The following is a 9011-nucleotide window of genomic DNA, read 5'->3' as shown; positions in this document are numbered from 1 at the left end:
GGTTGACACTGGTAGAGGCTGAAGGGGGTGGTTGTATAACCTTGACGGGTGATGATTCTGAATAGAGTTATGGTAAAGGTCATTTTTCCTTAAATTATTGAATAGCCTCTTAAAACTTTTAAAGGTTAAAAAAAAAAATTGCATGAGGTTTGAACTATTCAGATTCAAATCTCATTAAAAGTAAATAAATGGGGCATAAATATTTGATTTAAAATTATGAGGGGTCTATCGTTGATCAAGTCATCTATAGGGGGGTTTAATGTAATTTTTCCCTAAAATAATTCCAAGGAAAAAAAGAAAAAAAAACCCTCTCGAGGTCACGTGAGCTTCATGTGAAATAAAAGGGCAAAGTTGAGAACAAATTGAAAATACCAAAAAGGTAACCAAACGGCGTCAGATCCTCCATGGTTTCAGCGATCAAACCAGTGCTGGAGTGTCAACGACAAAGCAGAGAGAGGGTTTAATGGGCAAAACCGGAAATCTCTAATTCTTCAAATTTCTTGATTTTGATTTAAGTGATATTCCAGATTGTCGATCGTATATTGAAATTTTGAGTAGTTGATTCGGTTTACAGGAGGATGGTGCTGGTATTAGCATTGGGCGATCTTCACATCCCGCATAGGGCTGCTGATCTTCCCGCTAAGTTTAAGTCTATGCTTGTTCCTGGAAAGATCCAACATATCATCTGTACTGGTAACCTCTGCATTAAAGTGAGTCTTTCTCTTCCCTTTAATTCATCCGAATTAATTAGTATTAGTTGGCCGATTAAACTAAGAAAATGCTGTTGCTAAAAATTAATGTTGTTGCATGTATGTTTTTTTTGCTATACCTAATGGGCTATTTTATAAAACTAAAGGCAACAGCTGTTTAATGTTAGCTATTGTTTTCCAATATTTTTGCAAGCATCAGCAATGTTTTAAAGGATAATTTTTCTGCAGATAATAGTTTGCCTTTAGCAGAAATATTTGTTTGATTTCTTTTCCAGGGATGAATTCAGAATTTCAGATTGAGTAATACATAGACTTAATTAACAGAAAATTTAAAAGTTTTTGAAAGGGAATGGCAGATAGGTTGTTATAGCTAGAGATGCATGTGTCTTGAGCACTGAGCAGCATATAAGGCTGTTTTGAATGGCTTTAAAAAATCAAAGGAGCGGTGTAGAACAAATAATGCTATTCATGTCTCGCCAAGGGCAATGAGTTTATATTTCTTCCCCAAGACAAGGTACAACTGTTGGGAAGGGGACATGATCAATAGAACCTGGCTGGATCCGGGCTGGGATAGTGCCGCCCATTCTTAACTAGTTCCGAAAGGGGACAGGATTCGAACCTGCAATCTTCAGGTCATGAGCCTGATGAGTTGACCAATTCCTCTACCCCGCATTCTCTTTCGAACTCCGAAAACCAAGGTTCGACTTGCATGTGTTAAGCATATAGTCTGAGTAGCATGATTGGAGGTTCTTAGCGCTTAGGCCATTCCAGAGGAAATGAAAGAATTTATGGTAGCAAGTATCAAAAAATTTCAAGAATTCATTTTGGATGGGCTAATATTCCCTCTTATATGCTACCAACTATAACTTAAGTAGAAAGATCCCATGTTTTATTCCCTATTCATGTTTATTATATAGTTATTTACTTTTATAAGTTACCCATTGATGTATCCTATGGCTTGTATATAAAATCTTTTGTTCAAGCATTTGTGTAAGTGAGGGGTAATGGGTAGTTAGTTGTCTAAACTCACTCTTTAAATGTCATAACTGGATATAAATGTGACCGGATCTTTTTAATTGAATAACCTTTTGAATCATAATTCTTTTAGATTGTGCTTGCTTTGGCTTGCATTTTTTCTCCATAATAAATTCTATTTCCAATAGTTTAGCATTAGAAATCCCGTGGCTGTAATTCCTGGTTGCTGCAGACTTATTACTTTTAACCTCGGCATTATTTTGTTCTCTCCTAAACCCTATAATTTTCTTTCTATTAAACTGTTTAAAATAAAACAAAGAAATTTTCTGCAAATCATTTTCTGAAAGCTTTGGTTTTTGCCCATTACTCTACATAACCTCAACTTTCAAGGTTAAACTTATTAGTTGCTTATGCGTGAGGGCAAGTATCTTTGATGTGGTTTGTACTTTTGGCAGAGATATTCTACTGTTAGAGCTGTAGTAGAATAAGAGAGGTAACTTATATCTGTCCCATTGCTGTCAAAGGATTTGATGTAAAGCGCGAAAGTGCCTAGCACAAAGAACAACCTAAGCCATGAGCTTTATTGTTTAAGCATGCTTGAAATGATGCCTTTGAAAACACTGTTCTATGCTGTGCGCTTGTGGAGAAAAATTGGAGATACTAAGTGTCAGTTCTGTGTTATAAGATCAATTTATCATTGCTTCTTGTAATCTGAAATAAAAAATATGCAAGTCAAGATAATGCTTATTTTGGAGTACTTAGTCATTTGGCATATATCTTTCAGTTAACCATGTGAAGTATAGAATGAAGACCTTGCTCCTTGGTTTATTTAGGAATTCTTTCCGGTGAAAAGGTTTATCTATCTATTTAGGAAATTCAAATGCATTTACTCCATTAATACTGTTTTATCTCCGGGCTACTTCCACAAGTGTGCTCTAATTACACATAGTGCATCTAAGTTGTATTAAGTAACTTGCCCCCAGGGCCTAGCTCAAGTGGCAAAGGGTGGTGGATTTGTGTCTTAGGTCACAGGTTCAAGCCCCCGCACCATGCAAAGCAAAGCCTGGTATTTAAGTGGAGAAGGGTAGAGGGGCGGGCCCATTATCCACCGAGTTTCGAAGGCTGCGGTTGGTCCAAAGGATCGGCCCCAGACGGATTTCTCGGTCATCAAAAAAAAAAAAAGTTGTATTAAGCAACTTCTAGGAATAACCACTCCAACAATTTGTGTGATATATTTTGCCTTAACAATTTTGTTTTGTTTATTATTCCCAAAATACATATTCCATTCACTGTGGACATTCATGTTCTAGATTGTTTGGAATCCAAGTCAGATGTAGGTTTTCTATAAAAATGTATTAAATACCTTATACAATTTACATCTGCAGGAGGTTCATGATTACTTAAAGACACTTTGTCCTGACTTGCATATTGCTAGAGGCGAGTATGACGAGGAGACACGTTACCCCGAGACCAAGACGCTAACAATTGGTCAATTTAAGCTTGGATTATGCCACGGCCACCAGGTCTGACTCACCATTCTTTCTTGTCACTTGCTGTCCTACTTTAAGCTGATGAGGCAAAACATTTGGGTTATTCAGGTGGTCAGAATTCTTGTCAGGGATAAACTTAACACCTAAGTACTCTTTACTAAGTGGTGTGGTATGTATCAGATACATACGTATTAACATGTACCCTGCCTCTCTGCGAATTTTTGTGATTTTCCATGGCTTCAGGTTCTTATGTATGCCTTGTTCTATATATAAGTGCTTACGACAAATTTACCTGTTCATCTTGTTAAGAATGTTTGCTAGTATGTCATTATAAGAGTCAATTTACTTGCAGTAACATTCTTGCTTAGCATGAAATTGAAGTTTTGTTGCATTTTCGTGATCCGAAGGCATTTATCTTGTACTGCCAAAAAAGCCCTGCCGTATTTTCATGGGTCTTTCCCCAAGATGTAACACAATGTCTCTCCAATATTCCCACAACTAACTTAAAAGAATACAACAACATACCCAGTATTATCCCACTACTAACTTAAAAGAATATTATGGCTAAATTTGTACTCTATCTTGGTCGCTGCACTCATCTCTCTCTCTTTTTGACCCACTATCTCCTTTTTTGGTCTGTTTTAAACTTTTTGCTTACAAATTTTTTAGAAAGTCTTCCACTTCTGAAATTTTTGGCACTCCAAACTGAACTAATTATATAAGAATTATGTGAGAAATATGCTTTATCAAAAAGAATTATGTGAGAAATGCTTAGTCCTCAAAGCGTGCTGCCCTTTCTATTCGTAATTGTATCTTCCACTTGTTTTGGTCCTCCAGGTTATTCCATGGGGTGACTTAGACTCATTAGCCATGCTTCAAAGACAATTGGATGTAGACATACTTGTGACTGGCCATACACATCAGTTCACAGCCTACAAACATGAAGCAGGGGTTGTTATAAATCCAGGATCTGCTACTGGTGCCTACAGTAGCATCACATATGATGTCAACCCTAGCTTTGTTCTAATGGACATTGACGCCCTGCGTGTTGTGGTCTACGTTTATGAACTCATCGATGGAGAAGTCAAAGTTGACAAGATTGATTTCAAGAAGACAACAACACAGAATGCTAATTGAATAGCATAACTTGAAATTCAGCTGATTTTAGTGGAATCCTAAAGTCGATAAGACATTATATTCCTCTGTCTGCTTGTTTCTGAGGCTTTTTCGGCTGTCTTTGTTCTTTATTTTCCTGTTGCTTCTGACTATTCAGGTTTATGTCCAGTTACTTGAGTCAGTGTGCATTGAGAATTCAGTTGGTTAATTGGAAAGTTTTCTGGGGGGAAAAGAGGGGTTGGAAAAAGTCCACTATTTATTGTGCTACTAAATTCCTTTTTTTTTTTTTTAATATTTAATTTTGTCTGTTTGCTGCAAGTTGATAGATTGATTGTGGCTTTTGCAGCGACAGCAAAGTAGAAACCTTAAAAATATGCATAAATCTTTATATTAATCCTCTATCTTGAAATTAAACTTTACTTATCGAAAGGTTCTCTATTCCCAGAATCTGGAGTAGTTAAAGGTAAAGGGATCTATTACCATTTTACCACATCCCTACGGTGGTTACCTTGAAATTAGTTGCTGCAACATTGTGCCTGACTAGCTAGCTTTTCAGACAAACCTGGTAGACCGTTGAAGAGGCTCCTTTCGGGGTTGATTGGATAGGGGTCAATTGGTTTTGTGGTTCTTTACAAACTTCTTATTAGTTTTATGACCCTATCTTTTTTTTTACACATGGAAGATTTGCTTTTATACGTAAGAGATCTGTCTTTTACATATAAGAGATCTAAAAGGTCATTTTCTTAATTTTAAAATTATAAAGGGACATAATGTACAAATATGTCCACTACAAACCCCAATGAAATGTTACTGGCACTCGGCTGCAGTGTCTCATAAGGTGAATTAAGCAAACATGTGCGTCTTAGAATTCAATTCACTGGACTGGACATTCTATGTGTAACCTTTTCACACCCCAATTAACGACTAATGCATGACCTCTTGATTAATCTTAACTATCGCCATTTGTTGAACCAACGGACACGACTCAATTGTATATATGCATTGAGCTAGAAATGTCTAGGAGATGGGATGCCATTGCCATTGTACTAGCAGCCACTCGTGTCCTTTGTTAGAGAAGACTTAGAGAAGGATAATACAATACTATCGATTATGCCAAATATGAATCTCGATTTAGATATCAGTGAATCAACAACAACAACAACAACCCAGTAGAATCCCACAAGTAGGGTCTGAGAAGGGTAGAGTATAGTATTTGCATCGTAGCGTATATTATGTTGTCTGTGAATTTTATTAACGAGAATAGCACGAGTTATGTACTGCTGCATTGGAAAGCAAGGCATAAAGTACATCTAGTTGAAAAATAGAATATAATCAGAGAAATATGAGATAAATTGGTCACTCAGAGCTACTTTTTATTTATTAACCCCAGAATAAAATGCTAATATAAATGGAAAACAAGGTGTCGACTATACCATAACCATGAAGAAAAAAAAGGAGAGGGGAAGAAATAAATAACTAAACAACCCTAGTGTAGCAATCTTAGAACTTCCTATTAGGCAGTGAACCTATAAACCATAATGTGCTTATAAGTTTCCCCTGGATTCACAATCTGGGAAGGAAAATTGGGATGATTAACAGAATCTGGAAATCCTTGTGTCTCCAAACAAAGTGCAGCATACTTTGAATAAACAAATCCACCTTTTCCCTTAGCATTTTCCAACATATTACTTGTGTAAAACTGCACACCAGGTTTATTAGTCCACAATTCCATCTTTCTACCTGATTTGCTTTCTTGAACAATTGCCACCCTTTGTAAATGTTTTCCCTCAGTATTATCCAACACATAGTTGATATCGTATCCGCCTGCTATATCACTGAACTTGCTCCCTATTGTTCTTGGCTTGAGGAAATCATAGGCTGTTCCTTCAACCGGAGTAATTTGTCCGGTAGGGATCAGCTTATCATTGACAGGAGTAATCTTTGACCCGAAAAGCTGAATAGCGTGGGAGAAAATGTTGCCGCTGGTGTGTCCACCAAGATTCCAGTAAGTGTGTGATGCTAAATTGATTGGTGTTGCTTTGTTTAGAGGCGTTGCTTGCATGTTTATGGCTAACTTGTTTGTACCAATGAACATGTATTTCACCTTGACAGAAAGGTCACCAGGAAATCCTGTTTCACAAACATTTGATATTCAAAATTAGTCTTGGAAAATTTGTGCTTTTAGTCACAGATTTTGATTTTGATCCTTGTGATTTAACATTCACATAATTGAACTTGTGCACATGTGACTCCCATACTAGTGAATCTTCAAAAGTTCACTGAACAATTAAGTGTTAAACAATTTAATTACATGTGAAATTTGCACTATTTTGAAGGCAATATATAGCCTATTTGGCCAAGCTTCTCCATGGCCAAAAAAAAAATGCTTTTTTTGAAAGTTGAAATGTTTGGTGGAAAAAAACTGCTTCTCACCAAAAGTAAAAAGTACTTGTAAGGAAAAACACTTCTCAAAATAAGTTTTTTTAGAAGTTTGGCCAAACATGCTAATAGTCTTAAATAATAGGAACAAATTTCTCATATATAGGGAACAAATATGCACAATTTTGATTAATTGAAGGTTAAATATTTTAGCCTAATATCAACAAAGGGGATAATTAATGTATACCTTGTTCACCATCAAAGCTGTTGTAGGTAAGAGTAAGATGACTATCTTCTTGATAATCTTCCACTGTCCATATCACATCACTGAATCCTTTGCTTCCCCCTGATTTAAAACGAATATGTTAATGTTAATCAAGTGAAAAAAACATTAAAATTAAAAGGATGAAAATTGAAAATTACCATGGAGTGTGTTTCCATGATCATTAGCTGGTAACTTGTATTCCACACCATTCAACTCAAATTTTGCTCCTCCAATTCTGTTAGCCACGCGCCCAATAAGGCCACCAAAATATGTGGTGTCGTTCTACAAATACATTAAATAAATAACCTTAATCAAGAATCAAACATACAAAAATTCCAGATCTTTTACTATATTCTGGGAGATTTGGCCTCATAAAAACATTATAAAAAATGACCCATATAACTTAATGGGATACAAAAGGGATCACAGAAACTAACCTTGTAGTCATCAATTGAATTGTACCCAAGAACAACATCATCCAATTTTCCTTAAAAACAAATAACAAAAATGAGTGTTATAAACAAAAAGATATGAACTTGACAGTCATATAAATATAAGAATGAAACAGAGAAGTTGGGGGGAGAAGTATACCATTTTTATCAGGGAGTATGACAGAAAGAACTGTTGCACCATAGTTTGTGATCTTCACAGAAAAATCACCCTTTTTCAACTCATACACTTTTATTTCTTCTTCTTCTTCTGCTTTACATGGATTTCCAAGAATAAGAATGAAAAGAGCAAAACAATAAAGAAGAGAGGTTTTGGCCATTGTTGATGGTGACAGAGAGAGATGAATCAAAGATGAGTTTGCGTTGGATGGTCTATAAATAGTCGTAGGTGAAATTGTTAAATGACAAAAAACGGTGGAAATTTAATAAAGGATTTGGGAAATTCAGATAATAATGTTGATAAGGAAAGATATTTGAATAGTGTGGATAACGACAAATATTCTAATAGAGACAGTAGTAAAGACGTATTAGGATTTTAGAGCAAGTGTGATGCCAGATTCTCCATTATTTTATGTAGTACTATTTGTTAGCTAAAATTATAAATAGCCAAAAGAATCTTTTTCTAACTGAAAATAAGTTCCTCTTTCTCAAGTGAGTAAAATCCTCACATCTTAGGGTTGTTTGGTGTGAAGGAAAAAATATTTTCCAATTTTCTCATGTTTGGTTGGCTTAAATGTTTTGGAAAATATTTTCCTTATCAATTCATTTTCCTTATCAAGAGAAGGGAAAACATTTTCCAAAGCTCCTTCTCAACCTTCCCCACCCTCACCAACACAAAAAAGGTTTTTTTTTTTTTTTTAAATTTCAGTTTTTCCGTTACCACCCACACTACTATCCCACCCCCATCCTGCAAAAAATAATATTTTTTTATTGCATTCAAATTTCTGTTTTTCCGTTTTTCTGCACCCCCCCCCCCGGTCCCTGCCCCTTCCCCCCCCCCCCCTCCCGGAAATTTTTTTTTTATATATTTTTCAGTTTTAGTCCCCCACACCCCCCCCCCCCCCGAAAAATATTTTTTATATAGTTTTTCAGTTTTAGTTTTTTTATTTATCGGTTTAAAGGTTAAAAATTTTACAAGTTCCAAAGTTATGAGTTCGGATGTTTATGTGTTTGGAAGTTTACGGGTTTAGAAATTATTAAGTTTACGGGTTAGAAATTCCGCGGTTCGAAAGTTTAGCGNCCCCTCCACCCCCCTCCCTACCCCCCCCCCCCCCCGCCGCAAAAAAAAAATCAAAATTTTACAAGTTCCAAAATTATGAGTTCGGAGGTTTATGTGTTTGGAAATTTACGGGTTTAGAAATTAATAGTTTACGGGGTCGAGATTCCGCTGTTTTGAAAGTTTAGCGGTTCGAAAGTTCATGAAATTTGTGGGTCCGGAAGGTTGTTGGTTTGAAAGTTTATGGCTTCATGTTTATTATATCTAAATTATTTATGAATACTCTTGAGAAGTCATTTTCCTTAATTTGCGTACCAAACACCGGAAAATGAATAAGATTACTACTTGTTTTCCAAGAAAACAATTCCTTGGAAAACATTTTCCGCGGAAAACATTTTCCGTTATACCAAA

At 35.8% G+C, this 9011-nt stretch overlaps 2 protein-coding genes across 2 annotated transcripts; one reads left to right on the top strand and one right to left on the bottom strand.

Moving 5' to 3' along the window:
* On the top strand, positions 363–4609 carry LOC109227258 (vacuolar protein sorting-associated protein 29-like). The gene is made up of 3 exons (XM_019392348.1): positions 363–710; positions 3071–3208; positions 4013–4609. The coding sequence occupies exons 1-3, from the start codon at positions 579–581 to the stop codon at positions 4310–4312; spliced, it is 570 nt and encodes a 189-aa protein (XP_019247893.1). The 5' UTR covers positions 363–578; the 3' UTR covers positions 4313–4609.
* Positions 5633–7778, bottom strand: LOC109227257 (aldose 1-epimerase). Its single transcript, XM_019392347.1, has 5 exons — positions 7527–7778; positions 7373–7422; positions 7094–7217; positions 6918–7016; positions 5633–6421 (listed from the first exon to the last, which is right to left on the bottom strand). The coding sequence occupies exons 1-5, from the start codon at positions 7702–7704 to the stop codon at positions 5805–5807; spliced, it is 1068 nt and encodes a 355-aa protein (XP_019247892.1). The 5' UTR covers positions 7705–7778; the 3' UTR covers positions 5633–5804.

Source organism: Nicotiana attenuata, chromosome 6 (genome assembly GCF_001879085.1).
Source record: "Nicotiana attenuata strain UT chromosome 6, NIATTr2, whole genome shotgun sequence".
Taxonomy (NCBI): Eukaryota; Viridiplantae; Streptophyta; class Magnoliopsida; order Solanales; family Solanaceae; genus Nicotiana; species Nicotiana attenuata.
This window is presented reverse-complemented; position numbering and strand designations above follow the sequence as displayed.

What these genes read in the sequence shown, in the direction of transcription:
- LOC109227258 (XM_019392348.1), top strand. Translation starts at nt 579, where the DNA reads ATGGTGCTGGTATTAGCATTGGGCGATCTTCACATCCCGCATAGGGCT. An exon ending in CTGGTAACCTCTGCATTAAA is followed by an intron (nt 711 to 3,070) that starts GTGAGTCTTTCT and finishes TTACATCTGCAG; the next exon opens with GAGGTTCATGATTACTTAAA. An exon ending in GATTATGCCACGGCCACCAG is followed by an intron (nt 3,209 to 4,012) that starts GTCTGACTCACC and finishes TTGGTCCTCCAG; the next exon opens with GTTATTCCATGGGGTGACTT.
- LOC109227257 (XM_019392347.1), bottom strand. Translation starts at nt 7,704, where the DNA reads ATGGCCAAAACCTCTCTTCTTTATTGTTTTGCTCTTTTCATTCTTATT. An exon ending in ATTCAATTGATGACTACAAG is followed by an intron (nt 7,218 to 7,372) that starts GTTAGTTTCTGT and finishes ATGTATTTGTAG; the next exon opens with AACGACACCACATATTTTGG. An exon ending in CAGCTTTGATGGTGAACAAG is followed by an intron (nt 6,422 to 6,917) that starts GTATACATTAAT and finishes TTTGTGAAACAG; the next exon opens with GATTTCCTGGTGACCTTTCT.